We start from the raw sequence: 25,196 nt of genomic DNA, 5'->3' as shown, positions 1-25,196 counted from the left end.
TGCTGGCATGTGAGCTTCTAGAGACCCTCCGGTCTCTGCTTCTCACCTTCCGGTGGATCAGCTGGGATCACAGAGCTTGGGCTAGCACACCTGGCTTTTCACTTTGACTAGTAGAGGTTTTGGTGTGAGTTCTAGGACTCCAAGGTCAGGAGGTCAGGCTTGAAGTACGCGTACTTTTGACGCTAGCCCATCTTTCGCCAGCCCCCAAGGCTCTTATAATAGCGAGTATCGATATCAAAACCAGCTGGAGGTTGGGTATGTGGCTCAGGGGTAGAACACTTGCCGGGAATCAAAGCACTGAGTTTGAGTCTCACCCACACTTACTTGTGATCTAGCATGCTTCTACAAAAGATGCATAAGGGAGAACTGTATGGGTTTTGCCAACTCTTCTCTTCCTCATTTGAAAGCAAAATTTCAAGAGCAATGTCCAGGAACTGATCCTTTTAAGAATAAAACTAACAAGGAAGTCAAAGGAATAGCAGGAAATAAGCATCACCAAGTCTTTCAGGAGAGAAAAAAAAACCACCAAAAACAAAACAAAACAAAACAAAACAAACAAAAACAACTGGCTCAACATTAAGATGAAAGAGCTCGTAGTGGGGTAGAATGTCGAGACAATGGCACACGGTGTACGTCTACAAAAATCACTTCTCTTCTGCACGTGTCTTTATTTAGACATCAGAAGCTAAAGATGAGTAAGTTCTGACTCAGAAACAAAGTCAAAGTGATTTCTTTTCCTTGTCAACAAAGGAGGGCCTGACCTCGTGCACGATGAGGAAAACATGTCTGTGGGAAGATTTGCTTTACAGTCAGGCGTTTTCAAAGCAAACAGAAACACACGCGGTCAGGTAGATGACAGACGAGTTCAAGAGAAATCCATGGTAGCCCGAGGAGCTGGGTGGGCTACACCAGTAAGACTGCAAAGCGCACACAATCTAAACAAATGCAACTTGGGAAATATTTGCCCAAATTAAAATGAAGTTAACCCCGCACACATGTCCCCGTTAATTTTGTACCATGTCAAACCTCACTCTAGGCCTGCTGCTAAGTGTGTGCGAAGGGCTCCTCAACTGGATGGCAGCGACCCCGGGGATTCAGGAGCCTCAGCTGTTTGCTGTTGAGCTGCGCACGTGGTGGGTTCTCAGCCTCCTCTGACTTGACAGGTGGAGGTGGGACAGGAAAGGCTGGACGCCCACACTCCCCCACCTGAGGTAGAGTTGCGGAGCCGAACGGGGGCGAACGTCGGCACCGGCAGGTTCAGACCCGGAGGCCGGCTGCGGTGAAGTACTCGAGGGACACCCCACCCCCGGGGAGACTCCCCCTCACCCCTAAAAGCTTCCGTGGACCGGTGGGCCCGGGTCTCCACCCAGCGGGGCGCGGCGCGGGGCGGTGCCATATGGAGCTCCGCCCTCCGAGTAGCGGAGGTGCTTGGGCGAGAGGGGGGCGGGAGACGCTCTGTCCCACGCTCGCCCGGAGCTCGGTGGTTTAAAGATGGCGGCGGCGGCTGGGGCGCGGAGCCGCCGGAGAGGGAGGGAGAAGGAGAGTCTGTGAGTCGCTGGGAAGCAGCGCGGCGGCTGCTGTGAGGAAGTCCGCGTGCGGAGCCACCGGCGACTCGGCCCGGGGGGCCCTGGGCTTGGGTCGGAGAGGCCGGAGCGGCTCCAGGAGCTCCGAGGCCGGAGCAGAGGAGGAATGTGAGCAGGGGTCGGCGGGGGCGCGGGAGTACGCGAGCGGCGGGATGGGGCAGCAGGTGGGCCGCGTCGGGGAGGCGCCGGGGCTCCAGCAGCCGCAGCCGCGCGGGATCCGGGGCAGCAGCGCAGCCAGGCCCTCGGGCCGCAGGCGGGACCCGGCGGGGCGTACCGCAGACACCGGCTTCAATGTCTTCACCCAGCACGGTGAGTGTGTCCGGAGCCGACGGAGGGTGGGTGTGAGGGAGGCCGGGGGTGGGGTGGGGTCGGGGCGAGGTGCGTGGCGGACGGGCAGCCCCCCGGGGGGCGAGGGCTGGAGGGGTGCCCGCGAGTGGGGGCGGAATCGGCTGCCATCTGGGCCAGTCACGGGAGGCGAGGCACACCCCTCCCCCCGCCCGGCTGGGCTCTTCCAGCCTGGCTGGCAGCGTCTGGGGGCGGCGGCGGAGAGAAGGGGGCAGGGGGGTCTTGGGGACCCTGGCTGGACCGTCGGCTGCCCTGGGACAGGACGGAGCGACTGTGGAACAGAGGATGTTATCCCTAGGGACAGAAGGATGAAGGCAGGTAGGAGCTCAGTCAGGTTCAGGAGGTGGGAGGATAAACCGGTTATTAACGACGGGAACGAGTCGTGCCCCGAGGAACCGGGAAATAGGTACTGAATCTTAAGAGATCGTGGCATATTCGGTGTTTTATTAATCAGGCAGTGAGCAGTGTCAGAATGGTGAACTGTGGACCCCTTTTAGTGTCTCTTTACTTTCAACAGTGAATTTTCTCCAAACTAAAAATGAAGGGCTTTGACGGACCACTCTGTTCTGCGAAGCTGAGTAGGATTCATAGGATTCTGAGATGGCTGGCGGGGCTGTAGATAGGTGGGCATGGGTAGGGCTTCCGTGTGGATATGGACATCAGTTTTTCTTTGAGCCATATGTGTGTGTGTGCATAGGTGCTCCACGTAGTCGGTCACATATTTTTCAGAAGAGCTATTTTTAAACTTGAAAATAACATTTATTTTGTATGTGTGCACACATATATGCAGAGGTCGGAAGACAACTTGGGGAAATCACTTCTTTCCTTAACTATGTGGGTTCCAGATATTGAAGACTTGGAGGCAGGTGCCTAAACTCTTGATAAATGCAAATTTTGAGCATATGCTTTGTTAATTTGTGTGCCTTTATTAATGATGTACACGAGCTACTGTTCTAGTAATGTGATTAACAAACAGAAATAAGAGTGTAAGAAAGGGTAGAGTGGGGAAAATTAAGTATAGAGTGCGGTAAATCAGCGACAGAGTACACAGAGCATAACTGAGGCCTGAGTTCAAGCCCCAGCAGCAGTTAAAAGAAAGAAAGAATGGATGAATGAGTATTAATTCCTTCCCCCGAAGCCAAGTGGATTCTTTTGTTCTTCTGGAGTGTTGTTGACCATTTTTGAGAGCGCTGTTCTAGAGGAGGGCAGAATAGAGACGAGGGTGGAAGACCCATAAGACAGCCTAAGACCCGAGGGGCTGATGGTGTAGACGTGACTTTCATAGAAAGGACTGGCTAGTAGAAATTGGATGAGAGATAGCAAACTAGAGTTTCACTGATAATACATATAAAAGCAAAGTAAAGGGTAAACAGTGTACCACCCCACATAGCTTGGGGGAAGGGCAGGAGACTTGTAAACTTGTCAAGAGGAAGGGGTTTCAAAGGAAGTGATGATGGACGGTAGCACGCACAGAGGTGATCCCAGGGATGGGTAGCCATTTGGACTTCTGAATAAGTGGAGCTGTTTCCATTAAAAAAAAAAAAAATCAACTAAAATGAATTTTTGTGCATATGGGTGTTTTGCTGTGTGTGTGTGTGTGTGTGTGTGTGTGTGTGTGTGTGTGTGTATACCTGATGCCATTGAGGCAAGAAGGCGGCCATCAAGTCTCCTTCTGGAACTAGACAATTGTGAGCTGCCTTATGGGTGCTGGTAACTGAACCCAGGCCCTGAGAGAGAGCAGTAGTTAAGAGCACCCTTGTGCATCTTATGAGTTCAGGGTGGGCTAAGCATGGTAGTGCACAACTTTACTATCAGGACCTGGGAGGCGGAGGCAGATGGATCTCTTTGAGTTCAAGGATAGCTTGGTCTTACCTGTTTTCATCAATGTTATTATTAAAAATGAGGATGACAGCTCTGAGGGAGGCAGAGACAGGCTTATCACTGAGTTCGAGGCCAGCCTGGTCTACAAATCCCAGGATACCTAAGGCTACACAGAGAAACCCTGTCTTGAAAAACAAAACAAAACAGAACGTATCAAAGTTAACATCAAGGGTTTGAACCTGGATTACTGGGATAATAATTATTTTATTGGCAAGGTTAAAAATTAAAAGCTGATGGATAGGATGTGAATATGATAGCCAAAGACTAGTATGAAAAGAATTAAGACATAGTAGAAGAAATAAAGGAAAAGTAAGTTCCTTTTCAATTTTGGTGGAGTGGGTGGTCCTGGGAGTTAAACTGAGGGCCTTCTACAAGCTAGGTAAGTTCTTACCACTGAGCCATGCAGCTAGCGCAAGGAAGAACTTTTTGATTTAATTAATGTACCTATTTAATTCAGAACTTCCATGCTTCTAACAGTAGTAACCCATGAAGAGTAGCCTGGCCTCGGGAAGCTGGGGTTAGTAATGTGAAGACATTTGCTTGTGCTTAAGGAGAGAAAAGTGGGTGCTGCTAAGGGTTAGGGAACTTGCTCAGTGGTCAGGCGCTTGCTTAGCACAGCAAAAGCCCTGCCTTTAACCCCCTGTAGTGTTTTTAAAAACAGACAGACACACACCTGAGGCTTAGCTGCTCTGTGAGTATGAGGTCTACATAGCAAGAACAAATTTGTCACTCTAGGTCATGGAACTAGCATATATCACTATCCCAGCCCTGGGACGCTGCGACAGATGGACTGCTGAGGTTAGCTTGGGGTATAGGGCTGTGTGGCAAGGCCTCGTCTCAAAGAACTGGAACACACACACACACACACACACACACACACACACACACACACACACACACACACACACACACACACCCCGCTTATGCATGCACACGCACACTAAAAATAAAGTGTGACAGGCACTTGAGTTTACTTGTAGATTTTTTTTTTCTTTTTTCTTTTTTTTTTTTTTTTTTTGGTTTTTTGAGATAGGGTTTCTCTGTGTAGCCTTGGCTGTCCTGGACTCACTTTGCAGACCAGGCTGGCCTCGAACTCACAGCGATCCGCCTACCTCTGCCTCCCGAGTGCTGGGATTAAAGGCGTGCGCCACCACGCCCGGCCCTTACTTGTAGATTTAAATTTAAAAAATTATTATTATTCTCTGTGTATATTTGTATGAGCAGTGTGTGTGCGTGTGCATTTGAATGCAGGTGTGCATGGAAGTCAGAGAACAGTTTTTGGCAGTTCTCTCCTTTTTGTCGTGGGTTCTTGGAGTTGAACTCACATCATCAAGACTTGCACAGCAATTGCTTTTGCTTGCTGAACTGTCTCACTAGCTTACATACAGGTTTTAATGTAAGTTTGATCCTATATATATCTTAGAAAAGTTTATGTGAGTCCATGTTTTTTTCCTTTAGCCAAGAGTGGCATTTAAAAAAACTGTTGATACTGTCAGTAAGTAGGTACAATAACTCACTTTGCCAGAATGTTTTTAGAAATGTAATTAGAGTGAATGAGCTAGCAGTCCGTTTTTCGGTATGAAAGAATGGGGTGCTGTATGACTTGTCAGTTTGTAGATGAAGCTTTGTTGGGGAGCTGAGGTTTTGGGCTAGTAACCTAGGGTTGAATGTATACTTGGCCTTTTTGTTGTTTGTTTTGAGATAAGCTCTTCCTGCCTTAGCCTCCCGTGTGCTTGCCTAGCTGCTTACTCTTCTTTTAGTATCTGGCATACCTTTAACAGTTAAAAGATTCCGAGTCAGCAGTGCTTCCTTATCTACTTTCTAAAAGTCGTATTAAAATTTAACCACAAACTATAAGTTTTGAATAATTTTCCTTAAACTCACTATTTTAAATCATTGGAATTTTCACTTTTGTATCTGTGGAGCATTTTTAAGTCTTTACAGAATAACTTGTGGACACCCCAAATGAAGTGCCGTTCCAGGAAGATAGTACGATCTGCTGCAGTGAGCACACCCCTAGAGTGAAGTGATGCTTCAGGAAGATACTGTGATCTGCTGTAGCACCCAGTTACTGCATTTTTGTTCATTGAAATGGGCTCTGTGTAGCTCCGGCTGGTGTTCTTTATTTCAGACAGAATCTGTAGCCCAGGTTGGCGGGGAACTTGATAACCGAGGATGGCCTTGAATTCCCTGCCCTCCTGCCTCTACTTCCCAAATGTTGAGATTACAGATGTGCGCCCCCATGTGGGGCTTGTAGGCTGTTTTGAACTTTCTAGTGTACCTCCACCTCTAAAGTGCTGGACTTGTAGAACTGTCATGTCTGGCAGTGGTCACTAATTGTTATGAGAATTAAACTTTTGTTGTTCTTTTTTAGATAGCATCTTACTCTATACCACAAGCTGGCAAGAAATTTACCATGTAGGCCAGAAAAATATGTATGTATGTATCTGTCTGTCTGTCTGTCTATCTAGGCACAGTGGAACATGCCTGTAATTCCAGCAGTCAGGTGGCTGAGGCAGGAGGATTGAAAGTCGTGAATATAAAATCCCTACTACCCAGGTTCTCTATTAGTCATGGGTGACACTAGATAGATGATTCAGAGCTCCTGAACAGAAGGGACAGCTGAGAGCTCACTTCTCCATCCACAGCCATCAGGCAGAGAGGGCATATTAGGAACGGCTCTAGTCTTTTGAATTCTCAAATAAGGTGGAGAAAGATTGAGAAAGATATCCTCATGTCAGTGTCTGGCCTCTACCTGGGCCCATGTGAGTGAACTCACCCTCCTACACATGCATGTAACACACACACACACACACACATACACACACACACACACACACACGGACATATTGAAAAAGAAGACAAGAACAAACAAAACTGTAGGTAGCTGTTTTTTTCTTTGACATCAAGATTTCCACATATGGAAGGTCATCTGATAGGATTTTTGTCTTGAGCATAAACATAAATACGTGTGGGGAGAGGCATCATCTCATAACAGAATATATAGGTGAAGTACTGCAGCGATCTTGGGGAGTTTATATTAACTGCCTAAAGTGTTCTCTCTAGTTTATTACTACGCCATGAACATCTAAGAACCATTTTATTTCCAGGCCTGTGCTGCAGGAGATTTTTAGCTGTAGAGTGCTAGCCCAGAGCATTTTCTCTCTTTCTGTGTTATGTCTAGACTATATTTTCTAATTATACATGTTAATGACTCTTAAGAGAATTTTTAGGTATAATTTAGACAAATGCTTTCCAAAAACTTGCTGCTCAGATAGCTATTAATGAACATCTTCATTTCAGAGGTTAGAGGATACTACCCTAGCCTTGGCCTCCAGCTAAGAGATCCCCTTGTCCCTCTGAGTGCTGGAATTGAGGGAACGCACCACCATACCCAGCAAAAAGATTGATTCGTATCATTTTAAATTATGTGTGCGTCGGTGCGTGGTTGTGTGCACATTAGTGCAGGTGTCTGTAGAGACCAGAGGCTTTGGCTCCGCTGAGCTGGAGCTGCAGGTACCATGGGTCACCTGGTGGAAGCCGAGCTCAGGCGTTCAGCGTCTGCCCCTGAGCACCCAGCCGGTTCTCTAGCCCTAACACCAGTCTTCACGTCTCGTATTTTCAAATGTTAAAGACGCTTGCTTGTGAAAGTGAGATGTTTTGTGCAACAATCTTTTTGTTATTAATCACTGCCTTTTTGGGTTGCATGTATACTCTGAGGCTAGCATACAAATTGGAACACTGTTTCTGTATTGCTTTCAGTCAAACTTCCAATCAAATAAAAGCATGGATGAATACATACTTAATATAGCAGTATCCCAGATTTAGTCTGAATTCCTTAAGGAAACAGCTACACAGGGCTCTCGGTTCATTGTGTGAGTGTGAGGTGAGTCTCTGGCTTCTCCTGCCAGTGTTAGGTGTTGGTCAGTGTAACAGTACTCAGCAGGCTCAGACCATTTGTGTTCCCTGGTCTGCTGTCCTAGAGGCCTAGACGTCTTTCAGTGGATGTGGTCAAGGTCAAAGGTATGCTCTATAGCTTAATAGTGTATACTTATATTTTTGTAATCTACTCTTTCCTCTATGCCGTCTATGCTAATTATAAAAAAACTAATAAAAAATATAAAACACTACTGAGATAAAAACCAAAATTGCCACTTAGTATTTTGTGGTTCCAGATAATTATGAAGAAAATATTCTTTGAAAACTAACAAATATCGTTTATAATACCCATCTGCTCTTTATTTTAAAAAGGTTGGTGCCTGAAACTTTGTGTTGTAGTAGTTCTTCCATTGCTTTGAAGAATGCATTAATGAACAAAGATAACTAAATGTAGGACACAAATGTACCACAGAGGAATTTATATAGTAGCCAATAAGTAGCTGGCATGGTGGCGCACGCCTTTAATCCCAGCTTAGGAAGGAAGAGGCCAAGTAGGTCTACATAGTGAGCTCCAGGTGCTAGGGCTATGTAGAGAGACCCTTTCTTGTTTGTTTGTTTGTTTGTTTTGGTTTTTCGAGACAGGGTTTCTCTGTGTAGCCTTGACTGTCCTGGACTCACCATGTAGACCAAGCTGGCTTTGAACTCACAGCGATCTGCCTGCCTCTGCCTCCCGAGTGCTGGGATTAAGGGCGTGTGCCACCGCTGCCCAGCAAGAGACCCTGTCTTAAAAAAAAGAAGTTTAAGGTTTATTTTAAGAAACATTAGTTTTATGTATATGGGTATTTTGACTGCTTGTCTGTGCACTACGTGTGTGCAGTGCCTGCAGTGACCAGAAGGGGGCACTGTAGTGACAGAAAGGCGTGAGGCACCATTTGGGTGCTGGTAATTGAACCTATTCCTCTGGAAGAGCAACTGGTGCTTTTAACTACTGAACTCTCTCTCCATCCCAGATCTGTGGACACACAGTAGACAACTATTTCCCCCCTTTAATTAATGTTTTGTTTAGCATATAAACAAATGTGGTTTTTTTTGTTTTTTGTTTTGTTTTTTTGGTCTTTCGAGACAGGCTTTCTTTGTGTAGCCTTGGCTGTCGTGAACTCCCTTTGTAGACCAGGCTAGCCTCAAACTCACAGAGATCTGCCAGCCTCTGCCTCCCGAGTGCTGGGATTAAAGGATTGTGCCACCATGCACATGGTTTTTACCCTGACATTTTCATGCATATACATCTTCATTATGCAAATAGCTGAATAGAAGAAAAGAAATAGAAAGGAAAGGACAAGACTGCTTCTAGGTACAGTAGAGGAGAAAGTTTATTAGGAGATGTAGGAGCGCATAGCCAGAGGCAGAGACGTGGGAGAGAGTCCAGCCATGAGCCTGAGCTGGGCTTTGAGGGGAGTAGGGTAGGGAAAGAGGGAAGAGAAGGAGCCAGGTGCAGCGGCCAGGAGGCCAAAGGTACCAAAAGGGCAGGTAACCAGAATGTCTGGGTTAATAGGGAAGAGCTCTGGGGGAAGGGCAACTCAGACCCTAGGATGGAGAGTTCTGGGTGAGTGTGGGGGTATGCCAGCCATATCCTGTAACAGGTAGGGACTGAGGGGATGCTGGGAGAACCGGGAGGCCAGGTCCACTTTGATATGTTAAACAGGCACCTCAGCCATTTGTCCTGGGTTTGGTATTTAACAATAGTGATACATGATGTCTGTCATATATAGTATAGTTTATAGTCAGTGACAGTGCTTTGAGCAAACCTGGGTGTTCTGTTTTGTTTTTGTTTTAAGGTAGAGTTTCTCTGTGTAGCCTTGGCTGTCCTGAACGCACTTTAAGACCAGGCTGGCCTTGAACTCACAGTGATCTGCCTGCCTCTGCCTCCCGAGTGCTGGGATGAAAGCTATGTGCCACCACTGCCTGGCAACCTGGGTGTTCTTTGTAGTTGTTGGTGGGTTTAAAAAGTACTTCAAATCTGCCTCTATCTTAATATGCGACCCCGCCTTAATTGCCTGATTTTTAGCTCAAGTGTGTTTTACCGTATTTATTTGTTTATTTGAAACAGTCTCACACAGTAGCCCTAGCTGGCCTGGAGCTCATACGTAGTCCAGGGTGGCCTCGAACTCTAGCCAGCCTTTCTACGGTGGCTTCCAGAGTGATCAGCCATTCTTAGCTTTTTAAGTCTTTAAGTAAAACTTTGTGAAATTTAATCTATCATTTTGTTTCATTAATTTTTTTATTATGCTTTATAATTAGACCTGTTATTTACAAAAATTCTAATGCTATTATAGGTTTTGTTTTGTGTTTGCAAGATAGCCTTGGCTATCCTGCATTTGTTTTGTATACCAGGCTGGCCTCGGACTAACAGAGATCCACGTGCCTCTGCCTCCTGAGTGCCGGGATTACAGGCGTGCACCACCGTACTAGAGGGAAGTTTGTTTTAAGGAGGAATCTTTACAGATATCATTTTTGGAGTTCGATGTCTTTCAAGCTTGAAATATTTTGATTATTTCTCTATTTTCCATAGTTTTTGTCTTTTCTTATGTCTTTATATTATAGATTAGTTCACATTGACGTTTTGACAAATAGCTGTTTAGTTAGCAAATTTCATCAAATTCTTTGTTGCTTTGCTTGCACTCAGCCCTTCCTGCTCTGCAGAGTTGGTGCTTCTCTGCTTCAGCAGTTTCTGTGGGTGGTGTGTGTTGGCAGGGCTCTGTAGGTTTAAGAAACAGAGGTCAGCTCATGCAGTCCATAGATAGCTCACTGGCCATGTAGAGACTCAAGGGCAGGAATGCAGCAAGGCCTGTCCAGAAACAGGAAGTGGAAGGCTGCTAAAAACGCAGCTAGTATTTATTTTGTTTCTTGTTTGGCTTTTGTTTGCTCATTTTATTCTCCTTTCTAGTTGAGTTCATGTTACTCTTGCTATTGTTTACCCTTCTGCCCTGATGAGTCGCGCAGTCCATATAGTGCTCACTTCTGCTCTGAGGAGTAGGACAGTGCATATAGTGCTCACTTCTGCTCTGAGGAGTAGGACAGTGCATATAGTGCTCACTTCTGCTCTGAGGAGTAGGACAGTGCATATAGTGCTCACTTCTTGGTCACAGTGCTGTTTCCAGGACTGTCACTATGATCACAGAAGCTGTTAAAGTTTTTCAACTTCTGTAATATTTTGAGCTAAATGATAAATTGTATTGGGGGCTGAACTTGTATTATGGGATGTAGCCTCCTTTTCTCTACTAAATTATTGCCAGTAGTGCTCTACTTCCTATTGTGACATCCAAAATGTGTCTAGGCATTACTTTTTAAACATTTTTCATATATTTATTATGTTATTTATTTATTTGTTTGTTTATTTTTAGGGCAAGTTTCTCTGTGTGGCCCTGCTTGGAATTCTCTCTGTAGACTAGGTTGGCCATGAACTCAGAGATTTGTCTGCCTTTGCCTCCCAAGTTCTAGGATTAAAGGTATTTACCCTCCCCACCTTGCCCCCAGACACAGGGTTTCTCTGTGTAGACATAGCTGTCCTGGATATGCTTTGTAGACCAGGCTGCCCTGGCACTCACTGTGCTCAGCCTGCCTCTGCCTCCCAAATTCTGGGATTAAAGGTGTGCGCCACTACGTCCAGCTTTGTCACCACATCTTTTTTCTTTCTTTTTTTTTTTTTTTGTTTTTTGAGACAGGGTCTCCCTGTGTAGCCTTGGCTGTCCTGGCTTGCTTTGTAGACCAGGCTGGCCTTGAACTCACAGCGATCGGCCTGCCTCTGCCTCCGAGTGTGCTGGGATTAAAGGCGTGCGCCTCCACGCCTGGCTCATGCCACCATATCTTTTAAAAGTGTTTTGGGAGACCAGTAGTCAGCTGACATTTATTACTTTTACTACATTGACTCATTTATTTGAGGGCATGTGTGGAGATCAGAGGACAATAGTTCTTTTATTTCAGGTACTGAACCCAGTTGTAAAACCTCCTAACCCAGCTCATCGGCCCTAATATGCCTTTTTATTACTTAAAATCTTTGACTAGGGGCTGGAGAGATGACTCAGAGTTTAAGTGCACCAACTGCTCTTCCAAAGGTCCCAGCAACCACGTGGTGGCTCACAACCATCTATAATGTGATATGATGCCCTCTTCTGGCCTTCACGTATACATGCAGGCAGACAACTATATATATAAAATAATAAATAAATATTTTTAAAAATCTTTGGCCGGGCAGTGTAGTGGTGCACACCTGTAATTCCAGCACTTGGGAGGCAGAGGCAGGCGGATCACAGCGAGTTTGAGGCCAGCCTGGTCTACAAAGCGAGTCCAGGATAGCCAAGGCTACACAGAGAAACCCTGTCTCAAAAAACAAAAAACTAAAAAACCCAAAACCAAAACCAAGCTGGGCGTGGTGGCGCACGCCTTTAATCTCAGCACTTGGGAGGCAGAGGCAGGCGGATCACTGTGAGTTCGAGGCCAGCCTAGTCTACAAAGTGAGTCCAGGACAGCCAAGGCTACACAGAGAAACCCTGTCTCAAAAAAAACAAAACCAAACCAAACCAAAACAAAACCAAGAACAACAACAACAACAAAAACTTTGACTAGAGTTACAGAGCTTGTCACTTGGGTCATTTCTTTGAATTTCTGGATTTCTCCAAATTTTCCTCTGGTTTTTTCTTCTTTTCTTTCTTTTTAACATTTTTATTATTTATACATTATTCTGCCTGCATGTATGCCTGCATACCAGAAGAGGGCACCAGGTGTCATTATAGATGGTTGCTAGCCACCGTGTGGTTGCTAGGAATTGAACTCAGGACCTTAGGAAGAACAGACAGTTAGTTCTTTTAACCTCTGGGCCATCTCTCCAGCCCTGGTTTGCTTTTCTTTTTCCTGAGAGCAAGTAGTATATATATGAAAGTAATTGGTAGTTTTTAAGGAGAAATTTGTGATTTTGGTTCTTAGAGGTGTAAGATTTAGAATGGGAAGACACCTGAAGAATAGTGGTTTCAGTGAAGTTGGTTTGCTGACAGGCAGATGACGCTTGGCGAGTTGAAGCAGTTGACGCTGCTCCAGAGCCTGTGTGGAGGAAGGAAGTGCACTCACCCTCACTCCACTGTGTTCTTGACTGAAGTCTGTGTAACAAAAGACAGACCCGTACATCCTCTGGTTCTACACACAAGGATGTCTTACTTAGATTGCTTCCTGCCATTGGGGGGTTCCCACTCTCCCACCCTTTAGATAGACTCTTCCTGTAGCCCAGACCAACCTAGAACTCAGCCTGCAGCTGGGAGTGACCTTGAACTTCTGGTCCTCCTCACCAGTTTGTACAGCTGCATGGGCTGTGGTGGGTAGACACGGGCTCTTAGCATCTGCAGCTACTCCACCAGCTGAGCTGCAGTCCCAGCCCCCAGCAACCTGATCTTAAATTTTTTTTGTATTTTTCAGTTCTCTGTTGTACCCACTTTTCCCTTATGTTCCAAAAGCATAATACAGAAGCGGGGAGCTGTAGTGTATCCTTTATTAACAGTTAACAAATACAGTGGGTTAGTTCATTTGATACTAGTTTGTAGAAATTGTGCTGTACCTCTCTCTTGTTTTAGACTTAATAAAAGTGTAGATCATTACTATCAGGAAATATATTTAAAAAAACAGTTTGAAATAAAAATAGGTGATACAGACCTGTAATCCCCTCTGCTTTGGAGGCTTAAGCAGAAGAAACCAAAGTTAAATCCTGTCTGGGCTACAGGGTGAGTCTCCAAGCAGCGTGGACGCTGAGACCGGCCTGGGCTGAAGGTAGAGCTCTTGCTTAGTCTGTGGAAATCCTCACATCCAGTGCCCAGTGAAGGAGGGGGTGATGGTGGCGCGCTGAGCAAAGTAACCTTCCTAACTTTAGAAACATTTTTTTTAAACTTAAGATTCTTTTCATTGTTGTTTGCTTTTGCATGCATTTGTCTAGTTTTGGTATGTGTGTGTGTGTGCATACATACGTATGCTCGCTAGCCAAGTAAGTGTTCTACCACTGGGCTAAGCCCGCAATTCCTCCACATTATTTTTGAGATGGCGTCTCTCACTAACCCTGGAGCTCATAGAGTTGACTAGACTTGCTGGACAGCATATCCCAGGGATCCTTCTGTTTCTGCCTTCCAGTGCTCCATTACAGGTGTATGCTGCCTGCTCTGACACGTCACGTGGATGCTGGAGTCAGAACTCGCGTCTTCTTGCTTGGGAAGCACTTGATTGGCTGAATGATCTCCCTGGCGCCTTTGTTTCTTTGAAACAGGGCATCATCTGTATACCCACAGCTGGCCTGAATTCCTAATTCCCTTGCCTCTGCCTCCCAAGTGTTGGGATTAGAGGCCTATGTTTATATTATATTCTTGAGACTTTTGTGTTTTCTTGGTGAATCCTTGCAATTACAGCATAGAGCTTTAAACTGTTTATTTTTAGACTTAGAGTCTCACTGTGTAGCCCTGGTTGCCCTGGGCTGGTCTCGAACTCACAGAGATCCACCTGTCTCTGCCTCCCAAGTGCTAGTATTAAAGGCATGCACCACCACAGCTGGCTGAAACAGTTTGTAATGTATGTTATTAATAGCACAGACTTTCGGTTAGACTGTGTGAGTTTAAGGTCCTCAAATAAATTAATGATTTTGCTTAAATGTAAGCAAATTTAGAATCTTATGAGACCTTAGAAGTCATGTGTTTGTGGGCAAGTTATTTTTTCTTTGTCTATTTTTCCTCATCAATAAAATAATAGTGTTGGAAGTATCTACCTGACAGAGTTGATGTGAGAATTAAATTATTGTTATGTGTAAAATTCCCGGAATGCATGGTACATGGTAAGTACCCAGAAGGTGATGGTTATTAGTACTTAAAACTTTTGAAAAATTACATTTATTTTATTTGGGTGTGTATAGAAATGGGACCTCTCATATACTAGGCAAGTGTTCTACCTGAATTATATATAGTCCTAGTTTCCCAGTTTCTCCTCTGTTTGTTTTGTTTGTTTGTTTCATGACAGAGTTTCTCTGTGTTGCCTTGGCTGTCCTGGAACTCTTTTTGTAGACCAGGCTGACTTTGAACTCACAGAGGTCGGCCTGCCTCTGCCTCCCTTAGTGCTGGGATTAAAGGCCTGCACCACTGCCATCAGCTCTCTGTTGTTTTTTGTTTGGTTTTGTTGAAGCACTTTCAGATAGCTCCAAATGCATTTCTAAAAGCAGTCTGAAAATGTTAAGGCTAAGATGATTTTGAGATATTAACATAAGGTATCATATTTAGGTATATTCTGTGCCTTGGCTTAATTCCAGTGTTTCTGGATGTATGCCTAACCATTTATATATATGTATATATCTTTAGTCTTATTACAAACCAATTTTCTTTAAAAAATTATTTAATTTTATTTTATGTGCATAGGTATGAGGCTGTCATATCCCTTGGAACTGGAGTTACAGATGGTTGTGAGCTGCCACATGGGTGCTGGGAACTAACCTGGGTCCTCTGGAAGAGCAGCCAGTGCTCTTAACCTCTGAGCCATCTCTCTAGTCCCACAAACCAACTTTCTGATAGGCTGTGTTTGTTCAGCACTTCACTTAGGGAATCAGTTATTCCTCTTTTACAAAGAACCTGGGTCCTAGAACTTGGGAGGTAGAGCAGTTTAAGGTTTGTTATCCTTTGATACATAGTGAATTCACGGCCATCCTTGGTTACAGGAGTTCCTGCCTTCTCCCCAACCCCCTCTCAAAAGGGACAAAGCATATTTTAAAATGATCCTAAAAATACTTTTCTCATGTAGCTAGGCTAGAAGGAAATGGAGAGCTAGCGGAGGTAAGTATGGAGGTGCTGGGAAGAAACGTTTTAGGTGGTGTGCTCAGAATGATGGCCCGCGGTGGGCAGGAGTCACTACTGCGGGGCCTGGTGGAAACCCTGGCGCTGGCACGCTATGAGAAATCAAGGCGTACTTGCTTTTCCCATTGCAGGCTGCAGGGGTTTGGTGTCTCCTCTGCTCTGTGCATCTGTCTGGTGTACTTTCTCTCCAGCTGGCCTTCTTAGTTTTGGCTTGTCTGTAGTGTATAATGACTACTTGGCTCTTTTTTAGCATAACTCTTAGGATATTCTTTTGGCAATTATCCCTGCTGCAGAATGGCTGGTCTTTCTCGTAAGCTGTAGTGATTTATCTGTTGAAGGGTCAGTGGTTTCAGTTATCTGAGTTCAGCAGGTGTAGCAGTCTCCCTGACTCTTCTCCCAGCTGTGTGAGTGTGGCAGCATGCATCAGTAGTTTCTTGTGTGTCTGGAGGTACATTATATTTACACACATGCATATCTATATATGCATATATGTAGCCATTGACCCCCTCTGCCTTATTAATTTGTAAAACCTTTATATTTCGATACCTGTTGTGTTAGTGGATATATGTAAATGTGTGGGCACATGTGTGCCATGCTGTATGTGTGCAGGTTAGAGTATGGATGACTTGAGGGAGCAGATTCTCTCCTAAGTAGATTCTGGAGATCACACACTGGTCATCAAGCTTGGTGGCGAGTGCCTTTCTCTTGTGTCACCTCACTTGTGTTGTGCCCTCTTCTTCCCCCACTTTAGACCAGTTGAACAATATATACTGTTTTTCGACTTGTTCCCTACCCACTACCCTTAATTGGTATTGGTTGATTCTTCCACATCAGTAAATATAGAACTTAGCAATTTATTAATATTGTACGCATGATGTGTTGTCCAATACATGTGTGGAGTTGGTTGTCTTCTACCTTTATGCGATGTTCTAGTTTTCTTTCTGTTACGATGAAACACTAACCAAAACAACTTGGGGAGGGAAAAGATGTTTGGTTTACAGGCCATTGTCCATGTCAGGGGAAGCCAGGACAAAAACATGAGGTAGGAGGTGTAACAGGGACCATGGAGGAGTGCTGGTCTGGCTTGCTTGTGAGAAGTCTCATTCAGCCCCCCCCCCTTTTTTTTTTTGGTTTTTCGAGACAGGGTGTCTCTGTGTAGCCTTGGCTGTCCTGGACTCGCTTTGTAGACCAGGCTGGCCTCGAACTCAAATCGATCCACCTGCCTCTGCCTCCCAAGTGCTGGGATTAAAGGCGTGCGCCACCACGCCCGGCTCAGCTCCCTTTTTATACAGTACAGCTCCACCTGCTTAGGGATGGTTCCACCCATAGTGGGCTGGAGCCTCTTTGATCAATTAGTAATTAAGAAGATGCCTCATGACATGCCTAGAGGCCAATCCCATGGATTCACTTCCTCAGACTAAAGCTAACTGTGACTTAGGTTGCCAGACTAGGGGCAGCAAGCGCCATTAGCTGCCGAGCCACTCTCTGGCCTTTTCTTTCCGGAGACAGGGTCTCTTACCATGCCTCAGGCTGGCCTCAGGCTCACACTGCTCCTCCTACTTCAGCCAAGGTCACCGCACTTGGCTCCTTTCTTAATGTATTTTTATAAAACTATGCTTTTCTTAGTTTAGTTCTTAACTTGGCTATCACACAAATAATTGAGACTCTTTTATATCTGTTTTTAAAGCTGTACAATACAATCTTGAGCAGTTTAAGTCTATTCTTAGCCCTTTGTTATTCCAACTCCCATCTTTGCCAAAATCCCCTTGCTTTTTAGTTCTTTCTTTGCTCCAGCTCAATCTTCATCTCTCCTGCACCTCCGCCTCTGGCTGAATCCCCCAGCTCAATCCTCTACTTCCTCTTCTAATTCCTTCTTCCCTGGCTGGCAGGAAGTCCAGCCCTATTTCCTCCCCTGCTCAGCGATTGGCTGTAAACTGCTTTATTGGCATACAAGAGGACAATTGGGGAGCAGTGTTTATACAACATTAAGACAGGAGATTCTCAGAACAAGGCTTGAGCCATCTCCTAAGCCTTTTTATTTTAATGATATACGTCATTTCACTGTATGTGTGAATTTTATAATTAGGTTGTGTATAGTGCTGCAATGGCAAACGTGGAATATGTCACTTTAGACACCTACTGCAGCTCTGGATTAGCTTTATGGAATTGGATTTCCTGACAGAAAGGGTATAGGTATTTCAGTACAATCACAATTGAATACTTTTTATTATCATGTTGTGAATACAGTGAGTATCCTTATCTGAGATGCTTGCTGCTGGATAGATGCATCAGATTTGGGAGTTTTTAGGCTTTGCATAGTTTTCTTCAGATTGAATATCCATAATCTAGAATTCTGAAATGGTCCAAAGTCTGAAACTTTGTTTGCTTGTTTGGGAATTTGAGTCATTTTTTATTTAGGAGCATTTGTTGTGGAGTATTTCATAGTAAGCATGCATACCCTGTCCACCATTCTGTGTGCTTCTGAGTCTAGTCTAGTCTTTCTGTTCTTGTTATATTGATTTGCCTGTTTAATTATGCACCAGGATCACAGTGCTTTAGTTACTGTCCTTTTGCAATATGCAGCATAGCGTGATCCTTAGGATCCAGAAGAGCTGAATTGCCTGTCCTTGACTCTTCGTCCCTCGCATTTCTTAGCTACTCATCCTGGTAAGTGTCGCTGATGTGCTGCTAGGTACCTACGATATCTAATCCCTGGTGTTGCCTTGCAGTTCAAATGAGTTACTTTATATAAAATGCTCAAGTCGTACTGCAGCTAGTGCTGTGTAAGCTAACACGTTACTGCTTCTTCAGCAGAGCTAGCACGTATTCCTTCCTCTTGGATTTGAGACTATTACTGTCTGTTCTTACTTATTTTTATATGTTACCATTATAAGCAGATGTTCCAATAAGAATAGAATGGGGAAACCGGGCGTGGTGGCGCACGCCTTTAATCCCAGCACTCGGGAGGCAGAGGTAGGTGGATCACTGTGAGTTCGAGGCCAGCCTGGTCTACAAAGTGAGTCCAGGACAGTCAAGGCTACACAGAGAAACCCTGTCTTGAAAAACAAAAAAACAAAAACAAACAAACAAACAAAAAGAATAGAATGGGGGGGGGCTGGAGAGATGGCTTAGCAGTTAGGAGCATCGCCTGCTCTTCCAAAGGTTTTGAGTTCAATTCCCAGCAACCACATGGTGGCTCACAACCATCTATAATGTGATCTGATGTCCTCTTCTAGTGTGCAGGTGTACATGGAGGCAGAACACTGTATAATAAATAAGTAAATAAATCTTTTTAAAAAAAAAGAAGAATAGAATAGGTGATGAGTTAATACTCATAATCTCCCTCTCCTCTCTCACTGGTAGATTGACCTGTCAGAAGTTCAGCACTCACATCATTGTCCACTGTGGCCAGTGAACAGGCATTGGGTAGGAGGTGAATTATGCCCATTATGTCCATTTTTTCCTTTGCCATCTAGAGACCCAAGCTGATAATCTTTATTCTAGAAACCTGGGTGTCACCGTTGTAGAGGCAGCATGAGAAATTAGTAGAAACTCTGAAACCATAAGGGACAATACATCACTTCCTCTTCGATTTCATTGGCAAAAACAAAATAATCTGGCTTCAATGTCAAGATGTGCAAGTTTGTGTCTGTGTGTGTTTGTGTGTGTGTGTGTGTGTACTCATGATTGAAGTACACTGTGTATAAATGTGAAAGTGTCATAATGAAACATTTTAAATTAGACACAAAAATAATAATGTCAAAGGTATAGGGAAGGTACAGTTTTGTTCTGTTCATTAGGTAGCTGAAAATACTTAGTGCAAAGCTAAAAAGCCTGCCATTGTTTGGTCTGCTGGCTTCGAAATACTTGGGTCATCCTTTACTTGTACATAACAATAACTCCTCCCCTTAGGGAGAAAACATGCTTCTGTCTAGTAGGGTTCGAGCTGAAACTCTGGAAGGTCTGAGTGCTGTTCGGGTGCTAATTGGGTTCTGAGGGGATCCCTTTTAGTCCAGGCAGCTATAGATGAAGCCCATGCTATCAGTATTTTTTAGGTTCCTGAGCGGGTGATGAGAGTGGAATAGTGAAAGTAATACTTTTTAATTCTGGACTATATTACTAGATTTTGTTTGTTTTTTGCAGTGAGCAGGTAGTGGAAGAGAACCTCTCCTTGCTGGGGCTCTTACCAGTCGTTGTAAACTCTCTACTACTGAGCTGTATCTGTAGCCTGCAAAAGGTATTTTACTTTTTCTTGGTTTTTTGAGACAGGGTTTCTTTTGTGTAGTCTTGGCTGTCCTGGATTCACTTTGTAGACCAGGCTAGCCTTGAACTCAAAGAGATCCACTTGCCTCAGCCTCCCGAGTGCTGGGATTAAGGCATGTGCCACCATGCCCAGGTAAACTAGAGATCTTAAACACAAAACATTTGTGACCTGTTTTGTGACAGAGCATCACACTGTAGGCCTTGTATCTGAGCCTGTTCTCCTGACTGTTGGGGTGACAGGCTTGACCTCTTCATAGAGCCCACCCCAAGTTTATATTCCTCACACTACTAATGCTGATACTTTTATTTAAAAAATGCTTGTTATTGCCGGGCGGTGGTAGCACATGTCTTTAATCCCAGCACTTGAGAGGCAGAGGCAGGTGGATCTCTGTGAGTTCGAGCCCAGCCTGGTCTACAAAGAGAGTTCCAGGACAGCCAGGGCTGTTAGACAGAGAAACTCTGTCTCAAACAAAGAAATGAACAAAAACCACCATCAGCAAAAACGCTTATTATTTCTGTCCCCTTAGGTCGTTAGGTCCTGCTCAGCAGTTTATTGAGGAACAGAACACAGCAGCAGCAGTGATGACAGAAGCAAAGTAGTGACCATTTCAGCAGTCACTCCCAGGGTGCGCTTCAGTGACTGACGCATGGGGGTCAGAGTTGCCTGACTGATAAAATAGCCAAAGCCTAGTCTAGTAGTCCCCCGTTGTTATTATTACTATTATTATTACTGTTGAGACCCAGGCTGGCTTTGATCTTGAACTTGCTATATAACCAAAGATAACCCTGAGGTCCTGATGGTTCTGCCTCCATTTCCCAAGTGCCGGCGTTGTAAGTAGGTGCCACTGTGTCTGGCCTGGAGCTGTTACCCAGGTTGGCCTGGAACTTGTGGAGAGCCTCCTACCTCACTTCCCAAGTGCTGGGATTATGAACTTCATACCCAGATCTGATAGTTAGTTCTGTCTCCTCTTTTAGATTTTGTGTATGTGTGCCCTTAGAGGCCAGGAGAACGTGTCAGTTCCCAGGAGCGGGACTTACAAGCAATTGTAAGCTGCCCAACCTAAATGCTGGGAGCTGAACTCAGGCCCTCACATGTTCTTAACTTCTAAGACATCTTCCATGGTCTGATCTTATTTAAAGGAAGTATCCATGTGATGTTAGTTTTCTTTCTTTCTTTTTCTTTCTTTCTTTCTTTTGTTGGGGGTGGGGGGCGTCAAGATAGGGTTTCTCTGTTACACAGAGCCTTGGCTGTCCTGGACTTGCTTTGTATACCAGGCTGGCCTTGAACTCACAGAGATCCACCTGCCTCTGCCTCCCTGAGTGCTGGGATTACAGGTGTGTGCCATTGTACCCGGCTGATACTAGTTTTCTTATGTGACCCTTTGAACAGAACATAGTCTAAGTAAGCCATTGTTAACTATTGAGAACATGTGGAGGAATACTGCAAGGTAATGTTCTATTCCTTAAAATGTTATGAGTTTGCCAAGTGTGGTGGCGCACACCTTTAATCCTAGCACTTGGCCTCTGAGTTTGAGGCCAGCCTGGTCTACTAAGAGAGACCAGGACAGCCAGGGCTCTGTGTAACAGAGAAACCCTGTCTTGAAAAGCCAAAAAAAAGCTGGGCATGGTGGTGCACGCCTTTAATCCCAGCACTCAGGGAGGCAGAGGCAGGTGATCTCTGTGAGTTCAAGGCCAACCTGGTCTACAAAGCGAGTCCAGGACAGCCAAGGTTACACAGGGAAACCCTGTCTTGAAAAACCAAAAAACAAAAACAAAAAAAAACAAAACCCCCAAAAAAATAAAAGTCATGAGTTTAATTTCTATTCCTTGAAAATGTCATGAATTTAATTTCTTTCAAGAAGGAAGCGTGGGCTTCCTGTCTAGTTCTCAGGCGGTGATTGATGAAGGATAGCGCTCCCACAGTGTTAGTCTATAATTTGCCAGTGTACATGTCAACCAGCAAGAAGTAGAAACCTGGAGACATGGCACAGCTTTTCTCTTTAAGAAGTACAGTAGGTTATCGTTACTTTTTTGATGTAGATGATATTTACTAAATCAAATGATGTCTCCTAATGAGTGAAGATTAAATTTTTACCATCTTAAATTATTAAAGATTTCCTACTTCATTATAGATGGAGATTATTATAATTTTATAGTGTATCTAGCGCATTTGCAGTTTGTAAATTTTAAGATTGAGCATAAATAGATAAATTATGAAAATCTCAGTAAAGGAAATTAGTTTAAATGGAGGTAAAATGAGGGAATACCTCAGTTAGACCAAAAAAAAAAAAAAAAAAGGGTCACATAATAGACTTGAGACATACAGTTTTAGAAAGAGCTGCTTGGGAGGTTGGCACTTTGCTCTCTGGGAGCTTGGGTCTTTGCAAGCTTCCCTCCTTTCTCAGGTCTGAAAAGAGTGACTCAGTCTGCTAAACCGTACAAAGTGGTTGATACTGGACAGCTCTATTCTTTTTCAGAATCTGAAATTTTGAATGAGAGGAGGCCGAGGCTTTTATGTTACCCCTTCCAAGTAGATAGATGTAGAGAGCTTGCCTTGGAGGCAGCGTTTGATCAGCTGCCTCTCCACTAGCTGCTTTTGGAAGAGGGCCTGCTTTCTTGTAGACTGTTAGTATGCTTGGTACCTCTGTTCATTGTGCTTTCTAGCCCTCCACCTGGCTGGTCAGACTCGATGCTAATAAGTCACAGTGTGACATGGTGTGTCTGAGTTCACTAGGTCTGCCTGAGTCAGGAAACCAGAGGCGCTGTGGGGGCTCTGATGCAGCAGTGGCTGCATAGTTACACCTGGAACGTAGCCTGGTTCTATAAAGCCTCTGTATGCAAGTACCCAGTGAATAGTTGCCACTTGTTTCTCCTTGTCACCAAATACGGTAGTAGGTAAAGTAAGCTAAAAGTAAGTTCGGGGTCCACAGTGGGGTGTGGGGACAAAAACAGCACACCCCACAAATACTCCCTTTGATTTGTGGATATGAAATTCCTTTTAAAGGGTCAATATTTGCCTTTTTCTTTTTGAGATAAGGTCCTGCATTGGCTAGGCTTCATTAGAGCTCACATGGAAGCTGGGCTTGAGAGACAGAGGCAGGTGGATCTCTGTGAGTTCGAGGCTAGCCTGATCTATATAGTGAGTTCAGGATAGCCAAAGCTACATAGTGAGACCTTGTCTCCAAACATAAATTAACAAAACAAAACAAACAAACAAAAAACCTACAAGCCAGCCTTGTAGAACAAGCTAGCCTCAGACTCAGGCAATTCTCCTGCTTCAGCTTCCTGAGTATTGGGTTACAAGACTGAGCTAGCATACCTGCCTTATGGATTCTGAGTCTCTTGGTGTTTTGCTAAGACTCTGTAATTCATAGAAACACGAAGCTGTAGAAGGAGAATTGGGAGCCTCTAAGTGACTCAGAGCACTGAAATGTAGAAGGCACTGAGTTATGAATGTGCTGGACATGGGTTGATACGTGTGTGTTAACAAGCCTCAGAGACTGCTGAAGAGTGGAGAAAGCTTGTAGGAGCAGCCCAGACTCTAGTTGTTGGTATTTTGTTTTATATTCATTCTCAGCCTTTTTTTTCTTCCTTAATTAGAATGTATCAAACTCACCTAAAATGAATGAATAAATATGTATTGAACCAAGCAGGTACATTCTAGATGAAAATTCTTCTCCCTGGTGATTTAGATGTAATATATCCAGTTAAGACTTTGCTGTAGGTCTGGAGAAATAGCTGAGTGGTTAAGATGGCTGCTCTTCCAGAGGACCTGAGTTCAAGTCCCAGCGTCCACATGGCAGTTCACAACTGTCTGTAACTCTAGTTCAAGAGAGTTCCAGTTCCAACGCTCTCATACAGATAGACATGCAGGCAAAACACCAATGCATGTGAAGTTAAAAATAACTTATTAAGGGGCTGGAGAGATGGCTCAGAGGTTAAGAGCATTGGCTGCTCTTCCAAAGGTCCTGAGTTCAATTTCCCTCAATCACATGGTGGCTCACAACCATCTATAATGAGATCTGGTGCCTTCTTCTGGTATACAGGTGTACTTGCAGAAGAATACTATACATAATGAACAAACGAACAAGCAAATCTTTAAAAAAAAGTAAGTGTTCTTTGCAATTCTTTTAAAAAATTATTAAAAAAAAAAAAAAACAAACTTCATGGGATGGAGAGATGGCTCAGAGGTTAAGAGCACTGTCTGCTCTTCCAGAGGTCCTGAGTTCATTTCCCAGAGACCACATGGTGGCTCACAACCATCTCTAATGAGAGCTGGTGCCCTCTTCTGGCCTGCAGGGGTACATGCAAGCAGAACACTGTATAAATAATAAATAGATAAATCTTTAAAAAAATACTATAGTAAGCTGGGCATAGAAGTGCACAACTTTAATTCTAGTACTTGGGAGGCAGAGGCAGGTGAGCTTTATGAATTTGTGGCCAGCCTGGTCTAACTTAAGAGAGTTCTATGCCAGCCTGGACTACATAGTGACACCTTGTTTCAAAAACAAAGACTTCACTCTAGAGCTGGAAGGCCTAGCACGTATAATATCCTTGGTTTGATCTGCAGCACAGAACATGAAGAGTTTAGTGCCATGAAGAGTGGGTGAGTAGGTGGGATTCTGTGTAGGTACATGTGTATGTAGGTGCTCATAGAAACCAGAAGAGGGCGTTGGATCCCTTGTGCTGGAATTAGAGGCAGCTGTGGGTTGCCTGACACAGGTTCTGGGAACTGAAGTCAGATGTGCTGCAAGAGCAGCAAGTAGTGGTCTTACCGCTCTGCAGCGCTGTGTGAATGTTTTAAGAAGGCTGCTTGTCATATTGTCCAGTCTGCTCTTGAGTTCCCAAGCTCAAGTGATTCTCTCTCCCTTGGTCTCTACAGCGTGCTGGGCTTGCAGGCAGGACCACCATCCCAGGGAGACCCTCAGAACTGAAGTGCGCTTAGTTGGCTAGCTTTGAAATACATTTAGTTTTACTATCTCCTGGATTCTATTGTTGCTACTGAGAAAGTAATTGACTTCTTGAAGACAGCTGTCGTTTCCATCTGGAGGCTTTATAAGTCTCTTTGTTTTTGGTGTCTTGCATTTTCACTGCAGTTTAGCTAGCTTTTTAATTATTTGTCCTGCTATCCTTTGTGCTTTCTGAAACAACAACAGTATTAGAAAAGTCTGAGCAATTATATCCTCAAATATTGTCTTCTCATTTTGCTATTTGCCCCGGCTGGCCGGGGTTGTACTAACGCTCAGGAGGAGAATTTTCCTGTATAGGGACAGAACACTAGACACGAAGAAGGGGGCAAGTCTGCATTCTGATCAAACTCCGTTTATTGAAAAAATTCACAGAGTTTATATAGGCACAGAGGCATGGGTATTTGTGTAAGCAA

At 44.4% G+C, this 25,196-nt stretch overlaps 1 protein-coding gene across 5 annotated transcripts in view; it reads left to right on the top strand.

Annotated features, from left to right (window-relative positions):
* Positions 1–739: 739 nt before the first annotated feature.
* The window catches only part of ABL2 (ABL proto-oncogene 2, non-receptor tyrosine kinase), a 91,943-nt gene continuing 67,486 nt past the window's right edge, over positions 740–25,196 (top strand). Inside the window, exon 1 of one of the 5 annotated variants that reach the window (XM_084772262.1) lies at positions 740–1,892. In XM_084772262.1, the coding sequence (XP_084628388.1) occupies positions 1,736–1,892 (157 nt within the window). In that variant the 5' untranslated portion in view covers positions 740–1,735. The other 4 variants (XM_084772263.1, XM_084772266.1, XM_084772267.1 and 1 more) reach the window with 4 other exon arrangements.

Source organism: Acomys minous (genome assembly GCF_964271855.1).
Source record: "Acomys minous genome assembly, chromosome: 1".
Classification (NCBI taxonomy): domain Eukaryota; kingdom Metazoa; phylum Chordata; class Mammalia; order Rodentia; family Muridae; genus Acomys; species Acomys minous.
Note: the sequence above shows the minus strand (reverse complement) of the source record. Positions and strands in the feature narration are given on the sequence as shown.